This window comes from Chelon labrosus (assembly GCF_963514085.1).
Source record: "Chelon labrosus genome assembly, chromosome: 22".
NCBI classification, from domain to species: domain Eukaryota; kingdom Metazoa; phylum Chordata; class Actinopteri; order Mugiliformes; family Mugilidae; genus Chelon; species Chelon labrosus.
Genome location: NC_140355.1, coordinates 14291191 through 14313995, shown reverse-complemented (window position 1 = coordinate 14313995; position 22805 = coordinate 14291191). Strand labels below are relative to the sequence as shown.

General features: G+C 42.3%; 1 protein-coding gene across 1 annotated transcript in view; it reads left to right on the top strand.

Annotated features, from left to right (window-relative positions):
• The window catches only part of astn2 (astrotactin 2), a gene marked incomplete at its 5' end in the record, with an annotated part of 268101 nt that overhangs the window by 113745 nt on the left and 131551 nt on the right, over positions 1 to 22805 (top strand). The window contains 3 exons of the mRNA XM_084572312.1: positions 13333 to 13440; positions 17875 to 18021; positions 22531 to 22698. Of these exons, the coding sequence (XP_084428438.1) occupies positions 13333 to 13440; positions 17875 to 18021; positions 22531 to 22698 (423 nt within the window). The remainder of the gene's footprint in view (positions 1 to 13332; positions 13441 to 17874; positions 18022 to 22530; positions 22699 to 22805) is intronic.

The following is a 22805-nucleotide window of genomic DNA, read 5'->3' as shown; positions in this document are numbered from 1 at the left end:
TATATGTTAAAAACACATATTCAGCACAAAACCTGGATTTTGGTAATTCAAACAACAGAAGCACACGCCTTAGGTATAATCCAGTGTGAAAATGAAGCCGCAAAAGCCCACAGCTTTATCTTGGTGCCCTTTATAATTCATGTCCCTGCGTGGAAGTCGGTATAAAAAGTCAACTTTGATTGCTGCCTCCAGCGGCAATCAAAGTTGTGTAACTCTCACATTAAAAAAAAATAAAGCAGAGGCAGCTCAACCATTATGAATATGCAGCTCATCTATAGTGAATTTAATTCTTTCACAATTTTCTCTTTGACTGCATTTAATCATGTTATAAACAACACGGCAAACATAACTTGAAAAAACCATCCACATTTTTTATCAAATTAACAGATAAATAAATAAGAATGTGGTTTTTGGTTCTTCAAGCAGATGATTGGGCTTCTTAAAATATTCTCACACCTGTTCAAAAGGGTTAAAGGTACTCTCTAACTAAGATCATTTCTAAAGGCTGTTATATACTCTTCAAGAACAAAATGACAATATTTTGTTCTTGACACTCAACTGAGCAGAACTTTTTTGTCGTGTCATGTCTCTGGCAACTATTCTGTGATTGGTCAGAAGTTGGAGTGGGTGTGGTTAATGCAGAAAAGCGGAAATGCTAGCAGCCACTCTGTGAGCTCCCAGATGCTAATATTCGCAGCGTGACCGCTAATCTCTCCTGGGTAGAGATCGGCATATTTTGTGTGGGTGCATGCTGAATGAATGGCGTGTTCCGATGGACAAGGTCATCAAAATGACTGGCCGATATCCAAAAATAAACCCCGCATCAGCGTTTAGCTCGTGTGACGTATGCAGTGGCAGGGCCCTATGAGGACTTCTCCGGAGTTCGGCGCTTGAGTTTCTCGTGAAGTATAAATGACCTGGCCAGAACAAACTCGCAGCCCCAGGAACGAGAACAAATTTCTGGCTTCTTGCGGAGTAACAAGCTCAAAACTGTCTTCAGTTCTTGCTTTAGGGATACACCTTAGGAAAATACCTTTTGAGTTACGGTAAGGACTTATATATATAACATATAAATTAACAACCATTTGCCGAACGCAAAGCTGATTAAGCTAATCAGAGACACAAAACACTCTCTGTATTTTGTAGTATACTGTAATGTGGGGTGTGTTGCAACATTCACACTCTGAAACACCAATAGCAATGGATTTTGCATCAGTCAATAATGAGTGTTTGCCAGAGAAACCTCAAAGATGGAGAAGGAGTTGCCTATAGAAACTTACGCCTTTGACAGAAAAGCAAGTTACTAATGTAACCAAGGTTCTATGAATTCTTCATCTCTGGTCAGGAAGAATGAAAAATAAGCCAAGAAGCACCTAGGAAGCACCTAGGAAGTGCTTCTTATCCTCCAGATAAAAAGAAACCCATTGCAAGGATGCATTGTAGTCTGAAAAATAAAGTGATTGACAGCCAGGAAGCTGATGTGGTATTCTCATGTTGGAGAATGCTGAAAGAAGAAAACAGTGGGATTGTAGATATAGGCAGTTATTGTGTACATCATACTGTATGCACATGTCACCATCTTAGCCTTGAGGTGTTTTTCAAAAGGAAAGCCAGAAACGCTATAGCTCTCATGCATATGCACACAAGCTGTAAGATGTCATAAACATGACGTGCACAGCTTCTTCCCGTTTCACCGCTGTTCTTTCTGTGCAATTAACTTACCAGCTGAGCACCAGAATGCTCTCATATGAAGGTGCAATTGCGAATTGTAGCGACAACTTTTAAATATCCCACTATGCAGCCTTTTATAATTTTTTGCCACTGTACAAGCTGGTTGATAACAGGTAAGGGAAACAGCGTACAGGAGGGAGCCAAGGGCCTTCATTTAAAATGACTTTTAACAGCCTGTCACTGCCTTCTCAGCAATCACATATCTAAAATCCAGAGTGGTCTCCTTACACAATGCCATTTGCTTATTAGGTACAAATTGGCAAATGTGTTCTTGACGCAGATGTGATACAATAAAAAAAATAAATAAAGAGATGAGTATACAAACACTGCAGCCACTTGAGTACAAATGCCAAGTGGTGCCTTGTTAAGCCTCCCACCTTTTCCAAGTCATTTCTCTCCCTTTTAACAGGTAGCAACTTGTAAATTTGGGCTGTAAAATGTGTCAGCAGTGCTTATACTGTGATGCCCTCTGTAATAACTTTTCGGCATGCCTTGGTTGTTTACAGTATTGTGCGGGTGCATGTGTGCTGAGCTCTTAGCATATATTGTCCAGCCACTGTGTAAAACAGTATTGATTGGGAATATTTTGTCATAGCAGTGGGAGACTTAAGAGAGAAATGAACGAGAGACGAACAGACACAAGAAGAGCCAGACCATCATTACAGATGTTTTGGCATCCTGCACCATTATGCAGTTTCTGTTTAAAACATAGACAGGCTGGGATCGGGACAAAGCCGGAAATAAATCACAAATTCTACCTCCGGAAGTTCCTATCTCTCAAATCATTTTACCTCACATCAACCATCCAAGGAATTTCTGCGTTTTTTATTTTTTATTTTTTGGATGCAATTGTGTTGCAAACTTGTGTTTATATCTGCTCACATGCATTTTTAATAGTGTTTTGAAATACAACTCAATGAATTCAACTCCTCAGATTTGCTCTTGCAGCCTCTCAGATGCCGTCTTGTGCATTATAAATGGCACATTTGCATACTTTTGCTTTTGTTTGAATGTGGATGCCAGTTCTTATTGAGTTGGAAATGTTTAGCCTGTTGGTGTCAGAAAGCCCAGCCGCTGAATGCAGCTGTGACTTAATGTCATTACCGGTTGCTGAGCCATGTGCGGACTAGTGTTGCTGTCGGCTTAATTTACTCATGAACACATCGTCACGGACATACATGGCATCTCAGGCACAAAGCGCAAGTAGTAGCCACCTGCAGAAATACAGAGCGCACAATTTAGAGTACACACATGCAAGCTGACATTTAAGTATCGCAGCTGTGAGTCAAAGCAATTTGTCTTGCTTGAGAAGTCACAGGAAGTCACACTGAAGCCACATGCACGCATACGCCTAGTGTAAATAAGAATACAGACACATACTCACAGTTTTAATGAGTGCAAGGTTATCCAAATGCACAAACCTGTCAACACACATGGCATCAGGTGAAAATTAGCTACGGCACTGACTTACTATTTTCCTTTCACTCCCATTTTTTTTCCCCACTGACAAGTGCACCCTGACCTACGAAAGGTCAGTCCACTCACAACCGCCACACCTTCTCGTACCTTTATTGATTCACATGTCCGTGCAATTATATGATATTCTGGAAAAGCACCCGGCTGGCCTTAGGCAGATGGGTCCCTCCATATGAGCTGGGTTCTGCTCGAGGTTTCTTCCTGTTAAAAGGGAGTTTTTCCTTGCCACCGTTGCCTTCAGGCTTGCTCTGGGGGTTTCAGGCCGGGTTTTTGTAAAGCGTCTTGAGACGATTTGTATTGTTATTGACGCTATATAAATAAAATTGAATTGAATTGAATTGAATTGAAAAGCGACACATAACCTTTTTCGTCTAAAAGGATAAATATTGGTTGGCAAGTAGGATTTCCAGAGTCAAAATTAAGTCTTTCCAATGAGCCCTTTTAAATGGGAATTACTGTTTTTTACAATCTGGACCTTATTTCTGGCATAAAATACGATCGTTTACTCACCCATATAACTTTTGTGTAATTTGAAGTCGTTCGGGAGATAGTTAGATCTGCGTATATCCGTATAGTGGAAGTGGCTGGGGCACCGAAACGCAGCCTCTAAATAACGCATTATCTGCCACGAAACTCGTTTATTTCACCAATATTTTGTTATCGTACGCTAGTGCTACAGAGTTACCTGTTATCATCTTCTGGGATCTGTAGATTGACCTACTGGATGATGTCATCTCTGAGCGCCACGCGCATCCGTGACGGTCGGCTTGTTTACCTGTAATTTGCTACTGCTATGGTTCGTCCACAGCCTCATAATTGGAAAAATATTCAGCCATGTTGCAAAAAACTAGCTGTAGCACATTACAGGTAAACAAGCAGAATATTGGTGAAATTAACAAGTCTTGTGGCAGATAATGCGTTATTTAGAGGCTGCGCTTCGGTGCCCCAGTCACTCCCACTACATGGATATACGCAGATCTAACTATCTTCCGAACGATTTCAAATTACACCAAAGTTATATGGGTGAGTAAACGATTGTATTTTATGCCAGAAATAAGGTCCAGATTGTAAAAAATAGTTGTTCCCCCTTAAAAGCAACACATGCACAGGGTGAACCTTAATTACATTATATGTTCATTCATTCATATTCTGTAACTGCTTGTCCTGTGAAGGGTCACTGGGGGAGGGGGGCCGAAGCCTATCCCAGCGGTCATCGGCGAGAGAATAAGAAGAATTCAGAGAAAATATTTGCAAACTTATGTTGTAGGAGGTTCCACATGCATCTTCATCTAACTAAAACAGTCTCCGTTGCCTTCTCACGGTGAAAGTTTATGACTTTAGTCCAACCATTACTGGGTTAGATTTGAAAGTGGTGCTGGCACAATTGAATCAAATGAAATATGTTATTGTAGAAGATGGGTTTCCTGGTTTTTCATGCTGGTGCAACAGTGCAATAATATCATAGCATTACTAGTGTGCGGTGTGCCCTCATTCCATGCAGAGGAATATTAGCTTTTACATTTCGGTCTGAACACATCACCTCAACTCCCAGCTCTCCCATAACCACTCATCTCGCTAATCATTCTGACTACAGGAAAGATTACAAACCAGTACACCACTCTCTCTCCTGTGGACTTTCTGTTCTCTCTTAAGCTCATGTGTGCTAGTATTTTGCTAGTCACACTGTCTTCCTCACTCACCCCTCCCAAATCCTTTTAACAGCAAATCACTTTATTCTTGCTTCAGTGGGTAATTGTGCCATCCCACTTGCTATTTCCCTGCAGTTTGTTTTATTTTATTTTTTTTGATTTGCGTCTTCTCTTCTGTCTTCTTGTACTTAATATTTTTACATATTCTTCTGACTTCTGTCTAGTTGCAGTCTATATGAGTAGGCGTATTCTCGAAATTGATTGGATAGTTCACATGTAATGAAATTGAATGTAAGATAAATGCTGAAGTGCAAAGACTGAATCTGCATATAAAGCCATTTGCTCATCAACCATCGCTTTGTGGCTGACAGATGGTTGCCAGCAGACTATTAGAATAGTCCTTTCTATTAACTCACAGGTACGCCTAGTCCTACTTTTTAGATCAAAGCTATATGTTATGCACTGCCAAGTGCAAGTCCTCATTGCTGTCCCTGTCTGCCAGCAGAATGTTGTTAGTGGGGCCTTTAGGTCCTATGGTTTGAAGGCAGGGGCCTCTCTGGATCAGGCCTTGTGCTGTTCTTTGAGTTTTTTTGAGTTGTTCCTAAACTTTTTTGCCTGTGTGCAACCTGCTGGGGATGACTGCTGCCATCAAGAAGTGTCATTGCTATGGGGTGGGGGTGCCTGGTCTGGTCTAGGTGGGTGGTACATGTCTAAGTAAAATCCACATGAATGCCAGGTCCAAAAGTTTCCCAGCAGATCGTTGAATTGTCACAAGATGGTCAGTATTTATTTCTACTGTGAGTGGTTTTAATGTTGTGGCTGATGGGTGTATACTCACAGTGATTTCCGAAGTGCTGACCCAGACATTACGTTTACAATTTTTGTGAGTCGAGTTGTACAGATCGACTTTGTTGAAGAATGAGCTACTCTTCCACTTGTTTGATGTGGTAGGAATTTAAGTGGTGCAGTGTGTTCTACAGTTTGGGGACTATGTTGGCGTCATACATAAACTGTAAATTAATTTTCCGCCCCCATCCCTCCTCCCACTTTGCATACCTAGAGTTTTTTTTTTTACCTTTGGCTGCGACAAATTCCCAAATTCCATTAACATTGCATGCTCGCCTCATCAGTTTTTTGACCTTGTAGGCCAGAGTGCATTGTTTAGGTGGATCCCATATGAATAGGCTATGTTTAGGATTGGTCTGCAAGGAGCCTTAGCTCAGCACTGTAGTCAAGTGGTAAACATGTGAAGAGTAATTGTTTTGTTTGAAAGTGGTCCTCCTCGGTTAGAGGCCGCTATTTCTTTTGGAGACTACAAATAAATGGCCAGCCAGTTTTGCCCGCTTTGCTTCTCCGCAATGTTTCTGTTGAACCTTGCCTTGCAACTGCAAATTTTATTTGGCAAAACAAGGATCCATTCTTTTCTACGGCCCACTGACATCATATTATGGGATTTTATAGTCTGAGATCATATCTATTTTTACACAGCTATCGTTATTGGTGACAGCAGTTTGCCTTTGCCTTACTAAAACAAATATGAAGACTGTAATAAATAATATAAAATTTCAAGAAAGGATGCATCCAGATATGGCATTTTGGATTGAGATTAAAAGTCATGTGTTATTTGTGTACATTGTTTTGTAAGAAAACTTATGTAATGGACTTCAAGACTGTGAAATGGAAGGTAAAATTAGATGGGTACGCCATAGTAATTGGATTTTGTAGTACATGCATTCCAGAGTTTAGCCTTAGTGTTGGGGCTGTTGATGTTTTGACGGGACACGGTTTTGAAGGTATTACCGCTGAGGGAGAGAGAGGCGAGATGAAAACAGAGGAAAATGGACTGCCAGCGCAAGAAATATGGTAGAAATGAAAGAGAACCCATGAAACAGAAAGGGCCACGGGTCATATTTCCAAAGAGGGGTGCCATGTGTTTTAGATGTAATGTTGTGTGTGGCTTTTATCAAATCTGTGCCCTATCTGCAAGTTCACATGTAATCTGGATTTCAAGTAATCAAATGCGCCTGTCCACAGGTTATTAGTGTGATCAGTGAAATGTTACCCTGTCGTTTATGGCAACCAGACAGTATGTATTTAAAGGGGAAGACCATGCAAATGACAGGAAGTGCAAGCCTTGACTGTATCTGTCCGATTTCCTTTCCAGAGAACAGTTTTGATGGGAAAGGGTAATCTGATCGGCTTTTTTGTTCAAATATCAGTAACTGCAGACGGAAAGTGATGGGGAGCAACACTAACTTTCCAAAACAAAGCAACAGAAAAAGAGAGCACTGAATAAGAGCAATATCCGACTATTACAGAATACCAAACAAAGACGGCGCAGAGAGTTTGTGAATGCGCAGTTATTAAACTTGAAATTGATTTTGTTGTTCACTGAGCTGCTAATGCAGTGTGAAAATTGTTCTCCCTTGATAATTCATTCACATTTTGGTACAGTTATTTATTTATTTAATTTCATTTTATCCATTTTTTTTATTTTTATTTCATTCCATCTATTTCTCATTATTACTCCGTGAATTTATCTCAACTGCACTGATTTAACAAACCCTTCATGAATAACAATGAAACAGCTTTCCTGGTAAATGTTCTGGAATGCTTTCACTTCATTAATGAGTGGTGCTATGTCAGCACATCTCCAATTTATGTAGCAGCTACAGGAATCTTTAGCCCCTACTTTAGTTAAAACATATGCCAATCCAACACCGGATGCAAGTGCAAATTTAATTTGTGAAGCACTTTCATGGGTGTAAGTCTGGTCACAAATGCTACGTGACCTGTGTGCATCTACTGGTGTGTGTGTGTGTGTTTGAGACATTTGTACTATGGTTTTGTATTTTTGAATTTTACTTCCAGTGCTTTCCAGTGTCCATTTTATGCTTTATTTTACATTTTAAATATTGTTTTTTTATAGATTATTTTCTCATAAGAATATTATATTCGAACAGAAGTTGTTGTCTGCCTAAGGAGCTGCTTTCAGAACCAGCACTTCAATACAATTAATATCAAACAGGCTTTATGGTTGTGTCAATAATTTTGCAATAAACAGTAAAAAGTGTTTGCAAAGAGACTAAAGCCCTGTTTGCACGGGACTAGTTTTACCTGGGGACCTCCGGTAATTTGTAATACAGTAATAGCGGAGTTCGTCTGTGATCTTAATCCCATGCGAATCGGCCATGTCCGACCGTAAAGTAGAAATGACACCGCAAATTACCTACCTACCCTATTTCTCGTAACACAGAGGTCCTGTGATAATACTAATCCAGTGCGAATCCCCAATCTTTGCGATTTTGGGGTGTGTACTTTTTCGAGACCTTTGTTTGATTCACGGCTTTTTTCTGGCTCTCGTCACTTAATAATCACCAAGGATGCTGTAAATCAAAGTTTGGACAGAAGTTAGGGTACAACCGTTGAGATGTCACTGACCCATTCACCCATTTAGACGGATGAAATCATTAAATCAAGCATTTATGTGTTCATCGACAAAGGTGGGGCTGATTTAAATACTGACAGGTCGTTCGTAATTTCTTTCCCGGGATCAATAGTCTCATCATGTTTTATTTTTAAAAATATCAATTCACAAAGTAACTAAAGCTGTGAAAAAATGTAAAATGTCCTCTGACATGAAGTGGAATGAAGCGGAAAGTAGCAGAGATAAAATATGCATAGTAAATTAGAGTAAAACACAGAGTTTGCTTATCAAGTGCGAATGCGCCACGTAAAACACAGACGTATGGGGGTCGTTTTTGAATCACATGACGTCCCCAGGTAAAACTAGTCCCGTGCGAATAGGGCTGAAGCGGCTGATTCTGTTGTCTGCAACTGAATGCTTTCTAGCCGCTTGGCTAACTTAAGCTCCGTGACTGGCTCTCAGTTTCATCAGCTAGCATGCAACTAGCTGACAAGCTAGCTCACTCTTTTGTTTTATGAATAAAACAACATGTCCGGGAGACAAAAAAGAGCTTATGATTCATTAAGAATGATCTTAGCTTTGGTTTTTATTGAAAAACAGGACCAGACTTGGCCAGAATGAGTCAATTGCCACAAGAAGCTAGCCAAAACCCCCCAAAGAACGTAAACTGTTGTGTGTCTAAACTGCCGACCTCAGGTTTTTTTTTTTTGTTTGTTTGTTTTTTTAAACAAATAAGCGGGACTCCAGGCAAGAAAAGGTTGGTAACAACTGCTCTATATAATCAAACACCTTACTCAATCACCTTAAGTCTTGCTTGTAGCAATTCTAAATATGGTGCAACCTGGATGAGTTGAGATGCTTGCAGCTGGATGACCTGCAGAAACATTTTAAAACTCTCTAAATTGGTTTTCCGCTCCATTTTTAAAACTGTCACAAAATATATTCACCGCAATAAAGAACACCAGAGTTGCATTTAGTAAAAAGGAACAAAGTTTAATGAAAACACAGTTCCAATATGTAGAAAGGATTCATGTCTTCATGTATTAAATCAGCTGTCATATAAAATACGGGGTTGGTTTTTCACCTTACTGGAAGAAAACGCCACCCCTGTAAGGATATTTCAAGGTGTTACTGTTTTTCAATGAAAGAAACATGTTCTTCATTAGATGTAAAGAAAATAGCCGCCTTTCTTCAACACTGTGAACAGCTAACAGGCAGACCAGTGAGGCTGTCCTTGTATTCTCTCCTCCTCACTCCATCTTTTCTCCATCTCCCACCTCTGCGGGCATGTTCTAACACGATGCATAAATTCAGAGCCAATTTTACACCACATTGCCTCGCCTTCACTCTCCAAACACCGCCACTGGAAATCCAGCTCGACTCCGGACCTGTTTAAGTGCACCGGACCAAAAGAATGACTGCAGCTTCCCGTGCGCACTTTTTTACACAGACTTAATAGAACTTTTAATCATGTCTGAAATCTTTATGGTGCAGGCAAATGTTCATGAGCTATGACAAAATGTTTATGAAGTGAGTAAGAGAAGCTGTTTCACCTGGTGTTGCTCATGCGTTTGCCCTGCGCAAGAATTACGACTGTGTCGACTGAACAAAGAATGGAGAATATGTTGCTCTATCATTGGCAATAAACTGTTTTTAATAAGAGTGGTGTGACTTTTATAAGAAAATAACCGATTTTATGGTGATAAAAAGAGTCTGACAGGGCTTCCCTTATGTGCCGCTCCATGATCTGTGTATCTTCCTGTATCTGAAAAGAGTCTGCAGCCACAAGCTACTATTATTACTTTCATTGTTTATTCATTTGCCTGTGTGAGTGTACAAGCCTCGAAAATATTCTCTTTTGACCTTGAAAAATTTCCCGATGTCTTCACCTTGTCTTGTCAACAATATTGTAACTTGATAGAGTCTGGCCTCAGAGAAAAAATATTCTCTCCCATCTACATTTGCTTCAGAACACACCACCGTGCCTTGACTAAAACCTGAACATTTTGTTTGTGCTTTCAGTGCTCAGTTGTCTTACCTCGTAAGACAGCTGTTCCCTGTTTTTGATCCATTCACCAGAAAGCAACTTGGAATGAACTACTAGGGGTGTATTTACAGCTCAGACAACATGAGTTTTAGCAGAATTCAAAATCAGGTCGGATCACACACTTAAGGATAAAGATCACAGATGATCTTTGGTCTTATCTCAAACATGCACACACTACAAGATTTGACAAGAAATACCACAACATATACGGGATATTATATAGATTATTGTGACAGAACAGGGAGCATTTAATGCACCACTTCACATTGTTTCACAGGAAAGCTTATGTGAATAAAACAGAGACCACAGTGCAACAACTTGTTGTAACTTTGTTCTTTTTCTTTGCAAAAAAGAGAAAGGAAATGAATGCTAAATGAGTGTGGATGGCGTGTAGTTTGATGTCAGTTGGCATTTGTTTGCTTGGGAGCTTTGTCTCGCTCACTGGCTATTGTGAAAGTGCTAATGCAATTATTCAAATTTCACATCCTAAATGTCAAACATGCTTGATGTACACCGATCAGCCACAACGTAAAAAGCACTAACGTTCACCATCTTGTGACAATGCAGTGTTGTTACTTGGATGTTACTTAGACATGTAGCACCCACCTAGACCAGACCAGGCACTCCCACCCCATAGCAATGACACTCCTTGATGGCAGCAGCCATCCCCAGCAGGATGTAGCCTGACACAGGCACACACACAAAAACGGTTCAGGAACAATTAAAAAAACCTGGAACAGCACAAGGTTGACCTGTCCTCCAAATTTACTAGATCCCAAACTGATAAAAGTATCTGTGGTATGCACTGGAACAAGCCTGATCCCCAGAGGCCCATCCCCTCAACCCATAGGACCCAAAGGCCCCCACTCACAACATTATGTTACCAGACACCACAGGACACCATCTGAAGGCCCATTTTCATTCTCTGATGAGTCAGAACTGTTTTGGTGGAACAAGGGAGACCTACACAATAATTTTCAAACTGTTTCCAGGGATGACTTTTCAAACAGCTGTGTCTAGTTAATCACCACCTACTGTGGCTTAGCAGGTAGAGCGGGGTGTCCACAAACCAGAGGGTTAGCGGTTCGATCCCCGGAATGTGCCACATGCCGAAGTGTCCTTGAGCAAGACACTGAACCCCCAGGTGCTAAGTTGAATGTGTGAGTGCTTGTGTGAGTGAATGGGTAGATGTGTCTGTGACTGTAAAGCGCTTTGAGTACCAATAGATAGAAAAGCGCTATATAAAAGCAAGGCCATTTATTATTAGTCAGTTTACTTGTGGTTCTTTTATTGGTCATCTGAAGCTGAACCATTAGGACACTAGGTGTCTATTGAACATTTTTGCTGGCTTCCTGTCATCTGTTACAAGTTTACACACAGTGCTATGTCTTTGCATAGATCGGTTGCTTCAGTGAGCTCCATTGGCCCATTTAAGGACAGAAAAAAAGTCTTTGTAACTTTTGCACTTTTGCACATTAACACAAAATTTGTGTCTGGATCAAATTTAGTTAATTCATGTAAATGCTTTGCTGTTATTTTTTTTAAAGAGCTCAACAAATGAGCTCTCATCTGAGTCCTCATTGTATTTTACACTCAGTCCACCCCTCTATCTCATTTGCACGACATACTTTTTCACTTGTGTGCCACGGAAGACAATTACCAAGATCTTTTAAGTGACGGCAATTAGAAGTGAAGCCTGTAATTGTTACCCTTGTATTCATAAAGCCTACATCTCTTGTGGAAGAGTAAATACTCACTAACCCATTTGTACTAGTGGGTGTGGATTTGTACGGCTAAGTAACAGCCGTCAAAATAAATTTCATCCTGTTATTCTACACTCAGTTTATTCTCCACGAAGCACAGGGACTTTGCTTTTGCTCTGAGTGAAACAGCATCTATTGGTTGAGGGCGTGCCAAACTATCAGCTAGCTTACTATTATCTTACCATTTTGCAAATGTGTTACTTAGGGACGTAGGTAGGAAACAGAACATATTTGTCGGGAAGTTCAGAAGCCGTGTTGTGTTTTTCTGTGGGAGAACTTTTTTGACAATGGACTTTGTCTTTTGTGACTTTTCACGCTGCACACAAAAAGCAGACAAAAGGGCAAGGACAAAACCCAGGAAAAGCATAATACAATTATTGTTATTGTCTGCAGGAGAAGCATTTCTTCTCAGATGCTTCTTCATAGCCACGAGAAAATCATTGATTTTCCTCTCTGTCCTTTATTCTCGTTCTGCTTTAGGATCTTAGGGAGCGTAATCGCTGCGATCCCGGGGCTTATACAAGCACAGCACGTGTATAAAAACATAAAGAAATCAGACAGATCATATTTTCACGAGGTATTTCTTTTACAACAAAGCCTCAGTCACACCTGGAAACTCTGCGAACCACAATAACAAACATATTTATCAGAAGCTCTCTCCTGTGCATTTTATCACAAACGTGGAATGCGGTTTGAAACCATCCACACATATTTGAGATTAATTATTTATCCTTCAATGGCTTAACACTCTGCAAAGCCCTGACAATTATCACTTTGCGGCAGCCCCTGTGTGTTTTACTGCAGCAGGAGTTGCCGTGCCACGTTGCCAGTGCAATCAAATCCTCTTACCGTCTCCTCTGCAGCTTCACTCAGACTCGAGCACACGTGCGCATGCTCTGGGGACGCGACCCAATCTGATTTGACAATTGAGCTCCTCAAACTTTGTAACGATGGACAAATTACCCTCACTTCAAACTAGGAGGGACAGGAAAGGATGCAGAGGTGTGGGGAATCTGATTAGGTGACAGTCAATCCATAATTTCGCCATTCCTGTCATCCGTACTGTAAATGTGTTGGTGTGTTCTGTATACAGGAGTTGAGTTACAAAGTATAGGATCTGCTAAATCAGAATCACTCTCCCACCTGCTTGAAAAACTATCCTAAAATGTGCTTTACCCACAGATTGATTGATTCACATTGTTTTTTCTTTTGTCTGTTTTTTTGCCGTGTCACTTCCAGCAACCGGAGGTGTGTTTGGTCCTCAAGGGGAATCGGGGTCAGAGCCCGAAGAAGACAGCCAGATGAAGTTTTACACAGAGCAGCACAGAGGACGACGGCGCAGCAAAGGTGAGGAGGGATTCAGGTGTATTCCATTGCAATAAATGCGTCGCATTTTCAAAACATTAACTCGCACGGGAAGGAAGCAGACCCTCTTATCCAAGATGCGCCGCTGAGAAGGTAATAAAGTCAAGAAAAGGGAATAAAATACAATAAAACATGTTTAAAAAACAAATGAATTCCAGCCTTACCCTGGTTGAATATGAGGGGAAATGATGGGAGTGTGGCTCGTGGCTGAGTGAAATGAGGCTAGACATTTCTGGAATTGTCAGCATAGCTGGAAGTAAGAGGGAGTCGTGCTCGTGCCCGGTGGTGCTTAAAGTGCCGTTCCGCAGCCACAGCTCGGTGACACTCAACGCAGATATACGGGCTGATGTAAATGGAGGCTCTGTGATGAGTCAAATAACTTGGGCGAGCATGATTTTAACGTCCTTTCCCACACGGTGATGTGTGATAGTGCGGGCTGTATGTGGATTTTTTGCATTTGTGTGTATGTGAAACGATGTGTTGCTCTTGAGTTTGTTACATACTCCGCAAGAAGCAAGAAATTTGTTCTTGTTCTTGAAGTGAGCAAGAACAAGAACAAAGTTCATTTTGGCCAGCTCATTTATATACCAGAAACTCAAGTGCTGAACTCCGGGGAAGTCCTCATAGGGCCCTCCCACTGCAGCATACGTCACACACGCTAAGCTAATTGCCAGGTTGATGTGTCGAGAACAAGCTGCAACAGCTCCCAAACGAGGACTGCAAAATGACGTCATCTTGTTCTCACAGCCCTTGGAGCAAGAACAGATTTCTCGCTTCTCGTCGAGTACTAAGTCTTTATTCCCCCATTGTTGCAGATCAACAAAACGTATTATATCTTAGTGAAAACCCTCATCTGTGTTGCAAGAGTAGTACACTTTGTGTGCCCACTATCCACCCCAACCACCTCTGGTGACTTTGATTATATTCACTAAAGAATTCCCTTTTGATGTAATCTAGCCAGGGGTTATCTTCCAATCTGATCGGGAAAATAGTTGTATGAGCTGTTGATGGTTGGCCATTTCTACATTTATAATTATTCTAAGCCATTATTTTTCATTATTTACCACTTCTTAAGACAGTAAAATTAAAAGAGACATTAAAAAAGACATAGTGTTGATTTTCTGTAGTTATGTACGGTAGTTCCGTATATCACCATAATGAAACTATTATCTTTTAAACTACTAATTTAAATACCAAATTGGCTCTTACGTCCATTTACAACCATGATTTGAATGTTAACAATAAGCTATAGGCCATGTTTGTATGGCCGAGTGAGTACTGTATCCTACGTATGACAGAAACATACCTATAGGACGTTTATGAGGAGCTAACGTTCCTCAAACTAGATTTCAGGTCAGTGTTTCTAATTGAATATAAATTGGATTGAAAATGACTTAATATTGAGTTGAAAAACTCTTTGTTATCATGGATATTTCACTCTGCACTCTAGAGACTACCTTTCTTGCCACCAAAACAGCTGTGACCCATCTTGGCATGGACACGGAACCCTCCAGGGGTGTCCCATGGCGTCTGGCGCCAGGACGTGGGCGGATGGGTCGTGCGGGTCGCAGCGTGGGGGCTCTTGCGGCTTGGCCTTGTTTTGGCACATCCCGCAGATGCTTGATCGGATATGGGACCTAGGGAGTCTAAAGGCCGGGCCGGCGCCTCGGGCTCTTTGTCCTGTTCCTCGAGGTGTCATGTTTGCGATGCGGTGGGTACCACTGCGGCAGCGATGTGGGGGTGTGCTCGGCGTGTGGATGGTTCATGTAAAAGTAGCATCCACACTAATGCCAGCAGGCACGATTTTCCGGCAGAACATTGCATTGCAGCGATACGATCAATGCTATTAAGCTCACCTGTCAGTGGCTGCAATGTAGTGGCCGATCGGTGTACGGCCTCAGTGCAGGATTTAGGACATGTTTGTTATTATCTCAAATGCGACATTTTGAGGAATAATGATAAGGATTGTAATACCTGTAATGCTGTATATCTGTATAGGCTTCAGTCGGTTATTAAGATTACATTCTCTGCTCACAAACACGACAACAATATGGGTCTATGTTGAATTTGTTAACGTGTGGTTAATCGCAATCTGAAAATGTGTTGACAAAGAAAATGAATCGCCTGAAGCGTACGTCTCTGTTTAAACAGGATTTTATTAGCAGAGCTTTGTGAGCACACCACTGGGAAAGACATAAAACTCATGGTCAGGATCTGTGTTAAAGTCACAGCCTGAGAAAGAGCGGTCGTGCTTTCTTTAAGAGGACGGGCAGAGGGAAGTGATTAAAAGCAAAGAAGAAAATGGAAGACATTTTAAGCTAAACAATATTTACTTAGTTTTGTGTGCGACGTGTCTATTTTTCTGCTTGTCTGCTGCAACCGAGTGTGCTCCGTTTGTCGCGTGTTTGGTTTGCGGCCATAATGTAAGTGTTTGCCGCCGTGACCGTACATGCTTTTGTCTACTCAGTAAGCTTTTATAGTAATTGAGGGACCCCTCGGCTAGCCCGGTGACACCACCCACGCCCGACGGGGATTAACTGCTCTTCTGCCGTCTCTGTCCCATCACAATACCATCGCAGTTGGGGACGGTGCGGGTGGATTCATTAGCCTAACTTTGTCTCTCTTATTCTGACCTTGAACTGCTTTTCGCTGCCTCTGTGCTTCTCTCAAGATATCTGGGGTTCACGTTGAGTCTGTGATTCATAAAATCTGACTTTGATTTAGGAAGGGGAAAGTGAAGGGGACACCGATATAGAACAGAACTATACAGGACTCTAATTGTTCTATGTAGTCTGTGTGTGCACCGATCAGCCAAAACATTATGACCACTGAGAAGTAAAGTAAATAACACTGACCATCTTGTGGCGATGCAATGTTCTACTGGGAAACCTTTGGACCTGGCTTTCGAAGGGATGTTACTTAGATGTTTATCGCCCATCTAGACCAGACCACGCACCCCCACCCCGTAGCCGTGACACTTCTTGACGGCAGCTGCCATCCCCAGCAGGATGCAGTCTGACACAGACACGCACACACACAAAAAGGTTTTAGGAACAACTCAAAAAAAATAATGAAAAACACCACAAGGTGTTGACCTGGCCTCCAAATTCACTAGATCCCAAACTGATCAAGTATCTGTGGGATGCACTGGAACAAGCTTGATCTACAGAGGCCTATCCTGACAACCCATAGGACCCAAAGGCCCCGTTGCCAGAAGGCCCATGTCCATTCTCTCATGAGTCAGAACTGTTTTGGGGGCACAAGGTCAGACCTACACAATGTTAGGAAGGTGGTCATAATGTTATGCCTGATCGGTGTAAATTCCACATTGTAGAAGCTGATCTGGGGTTGCTGCAGTTGCTCAGGTCTAGGTTCAGCAACATTGTGTGCCAAAAGAATGAGGTCAGCTCACTACCTGAATATACTGAATGACCAGGTTATTCCATCAATGCATTTTTTTCTTCCCCGATGGCGCGGGGCGTATTCCAAGATGACAATGCCGGGCTCAAATTGTGAAAGAGTGGTTCGGGGAGCATGGGGCATCATTTTCACACATGGCTTGGCCACCACGGAGTACAGTGCAGTGCAAGTGAGAGGGAAATTCAAACGGAAAGGAGGAAGGTTAATGCTAAAGCGCTGAATACTTCAAAAAGGACATACCGCTGAGAAACAGCCCAAGGAGTAAAGGTCGGATGAATATAAATTGAAGAAGGGGTGCGATCAGGCGAGGGCTCGGAGGCACGTTTACATCGGCGAATGTGCGGTGCCGTTGCCTTGACAGTGTGCGCCCGTGCATTGAAATGAAGGAGCGCCGAAGGGGAGGGGGCGTGTTTGTTTGGCTGCTGAGCTCAAATATCAACAGTATTTCCTAGGACTGGCTTACTCCACCTTTAGTCAGCACTGTCCCTACCTTATCCTCCTCACATCCCAGTAAGCCTCCTTTGAACATGCCAACTTGTCTCCCATGATAAATATCAGCAGACAGAGGTTAAGCAGCTAATTTCATTTCCCATACCCCAGCTTGGAAATAGGAGCCCCGGCAGAGCCAAAGGGCAACCGAAACAACCAATCTATAACCCTGTCAGTGGCAATAAGATCATATATCACACTGGTAAATGATGCCGCGCCATTGTGCAGAAGCTGGGTTATTCTAAATCATCTTTTACCCACGCCGGCCAAAGTTGTGTCAGGGTTGGATTCATAAATCAGGAGTACAATTAACTGCATTCTCAAGGCTCGGCTGTACTTCCAGCAAAGCAAAGTGCAAAGGTAAATGATTACATTTTGGGTTTGTGCTACGCCCCTGCGTGCGCTATGTTCCGGTCATCTGTTCGAGACCCCCGATAAAAAAACCAAAGGCCTTGTGTTAAAGTGTTTACTTACTTTTTTTCCTCTCTCCTCTTTCTCTACCTCCAGGCCATCCACACAGTCCTCTGAATAAGGTCACCCTGACGCTGATTACCATCAGTACATGTGTCATTGCCATTGTCTATGCTACGCAGGATTCCTGCCCCCTCACTGTCAAGGTTACCCTCCATGTGCCGGAGCATTTTGTCGCGGATGGTAAGTGCAACGCATTCATTAGACCTGGGTAGGTTCAACTTGGAGAACATCCAAAAGCGCAGACTTTTTAATTTTTACTTATTTAGCTCGATGCTCTGTTATTAAGTGCATTTTAATTGCAACCACATGACGTTATGATGATCTCAATTACGTCAATGCTGCACAAGAAACTCGCTAAACTAAAGATTGAAACTTTGAGAGATATAATCACTTTTGGATTATATCCTTAAAAACTGAAGTAGGCTGTAATATGCTTACCAGTGCCAAGTTGTTGGTTTGGAGCTGGCTAAGAAAGGATGTATATTTGTGGAGCATATTACCATAATTGCCACTATCCATCACGGTCTACTATTATTTGTGTGTTTCCAACCATAATTGGATACAGTTGTCCTTCAAGCAGCACGCGGCAGGGATGACTGTCGAGCTGCATGCCTGCTTGCCGCAGAGTACTGAAAAATATTATGCAATTTGTGTAGTTTTTATTGTTAGCTGGAACAGCTAATGGACCAGGGACAGCTCTCCCTGCTTTTCCCTGTTTCTGTTTTCAAATGGCTGGCATTAAAATCGCCACCCTCACCCCTCAGCCGTGATTTGGGGTTTTCAATTCGGTGCCGTCCGGTGCCGGTGCCCCCTCCGCAGGACCAACGGAATACAAAAGATCCTCGTTCATAAAAAAAAAAGTAAATCATGAGCTAGAGCCAAAATAAAATGAGCTAAAAATCAGGACATTAAAGTGCACACGCTGAAAGCTTTGAACGGAGGAGGGAAAAACCAAAAAAACAAACAAGATTTATTATTGCCACCGGTGACGAGTTATGTTCGGGGCCATTCAGCTGATGAAGAGCTGTGTGCTCAAGCTATGATTGTTTTTTTTTTCCCTTTGTTTTTGAACTGAGAGGTTTCAGCTTTCGGCACGCGGACTTTATTCAATGCGACTTCGTGCCGGAGATTGGAAGACCAACCTGCCATTGGCACATTTTCATTTAAGGTGACGCAAACGTTGTGTTAAACTCATGTGCACTCCAAGGTCAATTTCCGCTGTATTCATCATATAACCAGCCTGCATCTCTGTGGTATGCAAACAAGCTGCAACTATATGCTGAAAATAAAATTACTGAAGAAGAATGCATAGCAATTGCAATATTGCGGACCAAATAAAGCTAACAAAACAGTGCCTTGTCGACTGGCAGCATAAACGGAAGATCCACAAAATAAATTCAGGAGAGGCATGTAAGCAATGAGCCCGGATGCCCCTGCTTTTGAAAACTGTCCCGCTGACTCCTGTTTTCCTTGTCGGCTCTATGAGATAATTAGGAATTCGGTCCGCGTACGGCACAGCATAAACTTCGCTGGAACAGGTGCAAGAAGTTGAGTGGAGGAGGAGAGGAGCTGGAGCAATTCGGCTAATGATTGCCGTATCTCTGAAAGCGGGTGCTCTGGTCCGCCCACTGGCTCGCAGTTTATGTGCTCGCGGATGCACAGCGGAAATGGAGCGGTTGACGTTTAAAGCGTTGCTCCGTGGCTATACGTACGGTGAGATGAACACGTTAAATATCGCCTCTCTTGTCTCAAATCAACTTGGCTTTAGAAGTGACACAGTTCGCCACAGTGCAGGCATGAGTTTTCCTCTTACCATTTTTGTCCAAACCAACCAAATTGCACATTACTACTGTATATAACGAATGACAGTGAGTATATATTATAGTTATATCACGTAATGTTTACCTGCCTGTGCATTACGCACTCTTACTTTACAGTTTATTGCAGATTATCTCTGCTGCTGCTCGTCAGCGTGCTGTGAAACTTAATGTGGATTCTTGCAGTCTCTCCAGAATGATTATTGACTAGTTTTGGTAACCTCACGACCTCAGTTCTGCTCCTACCAATCACGTCCAGTAACACACAAGGATTAGCTTAAGAGTTTGGATGCTCCTCAGTTTCCCCTTTGACCTCGTGATCACTTCTCAACTTTTATCGAAAGATGCCAAACTATAATGTTGAGAATTTAATAAAGCCTTCTGCAGATCGTCCCCATCTCCATTATTAGGATCCATTATTTTCAATTGGATGACTACGTGGTCTTTAATGTAGTGCCGCCTGCAGGAGAAACAACAACACACTCACTAGAGGTGAGGGTTTTAGAACAGGAACATCCTCTGTGTTTTTGTGTATTCCATACAGCGCGTTCTGTGCATCCTAAAGGAGTTACAGTAGAGCCAGGGCTTTGGACCGTTACTTCTAGTTTTTCCCCTGCAAACTAACTTACTTGTCCTGGAACGCGGGGCTCAGAGAAAGTGCACACCTGAGGCGGAGCGGATGTGATAAAAGGCGGCTTTACCCGGCAGCCTGGCAGGCGTGCAGTCGGCGGCAGGCGAGCGGGCATTCGGAGCAAACAAACAGATCCAACAGGTAAACGAAACAAAACAAATCCAAGCGGGCGAGACGCGTGCAAGTATAAGTTAGATTAGGCGAGGTGCGAGCGAGTATAGAAAGGGGAAAAAAAGACTCAGTGTTTACAACGAAATGCATAATCTGACACGCGAGGTGAGCTGCCCTCTGCGAACAGGTTTTATATATTTAAGAAGCAATGGTAGGAGGCGGCTGAGGAAACGGGTGACGAGGTCGGGCTGCAGTACGAGCAGCAAGCATGGAAGAAGAAGGTTTATACAATGCAGATAGAAAGTAACTTTTAAGTAAGAAACTAGAAAAGCTGGAGGATGGAGAGTAGCAGGCCCATTTGGTTTCAGCAGGACTGAATAAACCAAGCACAAATTTGACCTTGTTTTCATTTTCATGTTAATTTGAATATCTACTGCTATATAACCTCCAGAGTTGGAATCAAATCATCGACATGCATTTTAAACATCAAGTCTAATGAGTGTGGTGGGACTCTTTCATTACCTACAGGCATAATAAGAACCTTATCTTTTAGCAATGTACCTTAATTGCCATAACCCTACAATGCATAAACAACAGAATTAATAAAGTAATGCACACAAGAGCACGGCACGAAAGCATAAAATACATCAAACTCACGCGGTAAGTCGGTGTAAATGTTTTCCGGGGGGGCTGCACCCGACCGCGACGCGCGCTATATTTCTTTTCTTATCTCCGCAGTCGTGACACCGATGCTTTCTTTGTTTCCGAAAGGGATTCATCTTGTAAAATAATTTCGTTTTTTTTTTTTTTTTTTTTTTTTTTTTTTTGGCCGCCATCTCTTCTGCGCTTGCGTCACGTTGCATGCGCGGCAAAAATGAGCGATGCCCTTTACCGCTCATGTGGGGTTTTCTCTGCAGGTCCCGGAGAAAGCAGCACATAATCTCGCAATTGCCTGCTCGCCGCGTGAGCCGGAGCTGGAGCCGGCAGATTTATCTGGGCTCTCTGCAAATGAGCAGCCGCTGGCACATGTGTTCACTAAGCTTGCGGTGCTGCAGGAAAAAGGGCCATTTTATGCTCACCTGTGGTCATCTTGACCTGGGAGGTTCTTTCAGGGAGCTCTCCTGGAGATTCTTTTTTGTGTATTTTAGCCTTTTGGCACTTTGGTGGGCATGCTTTTGCCTTTATATAGGGAGGCTCAGGAGCACGATTACTCAGTTTATTAAAATAGTTGCTTGACGCATAACCGGCGAAGAAAACTTTTCAACATGTGAGTGTATTTTTTGTGAGGCGTTGTGTGGATCAGGTTGTCCCAGTCAAAAGCTTTCCCGTCAAGTGATAAGAAGCAGTCGGTGACTTCATGTGTGTGGGAGGAGGCAAATGGCATTGTGGTCTGTCAGGAATGTGCAACAGCCGACATGTTCAGAAAGAAAAAAGCTAAAAAAAAAATAATTTAAATAAAAAGAATATATGAGGCTTGGGATATTATTGCTTTATTTGCTGCATAATGTAAGGTTAAAGCATCCTTCGCTGGGGATTTCTCATCTGAATTGTGCACTTTGCTGCGGGCAAAGGACCTGCAACTTTCCCCCGTGACTCAGACGCGTAAATCATCAGAGTTTTAAATGCACTTTGAAGGCACAAAGAAATGCTGCGCACAGTGTAGCCGTATCTGAATCTTTGCGTTAACCAAAGAGCTGAAGCGCAATCTCTCCGCCAGCTCCCTTTGGAGCTGAAACTCATTGGCATCAATTAGGGATAATCTTGTTCAGTGATCGGGATTTAACGATTGGTCTGAGAGCAGTAAAAAAAGAAACGTAAGTCAGCGTCAATGAGCGTAGCGTTTACTGATTGACTCGTGGAACCCTTTTAGCCCCTCTACTGCAATTACCAAGGAAATCCCATCAGTACACACATTATAGGTCTTAATTTCCTAATTTAAATTCAGTCCGATCACAGGATGGGACATAAAATTACAGTGGAAACAAAAGAATTAGCTACTTTCACGATTGATTTTGTAGCGGGACCAGGAAAAGGGGTTTTAAAATGGCACACAACCATGACCTTCCTGTCGTTTTTATTGTTTTACTTTCCATTTGTAACCTAACCTCTGTCTCTTTTTTTGTTTTGCAGGAAGTAGTTTTGTGGTGAGCATGGGCAGCTTCCTGGATGTCTCTAATTGGCTAAATCCAGCCAAGCTTACTCTCTACTACCAGACCAATTCATCCACGCAATGGATCCGAGACTACTGTGGCCAGAGGACCACTGAGCCCTGCGAGCAGATTTGTGACCAGGACACAGGTTAGCACTTAAGTTAAATTTAACAACGATTCCACTGATTTATTCTTATACACAAAGGTACAGTTGTAGTGCAGGAAGAATTGTACTGCTGCAAACTTATGCAGAAT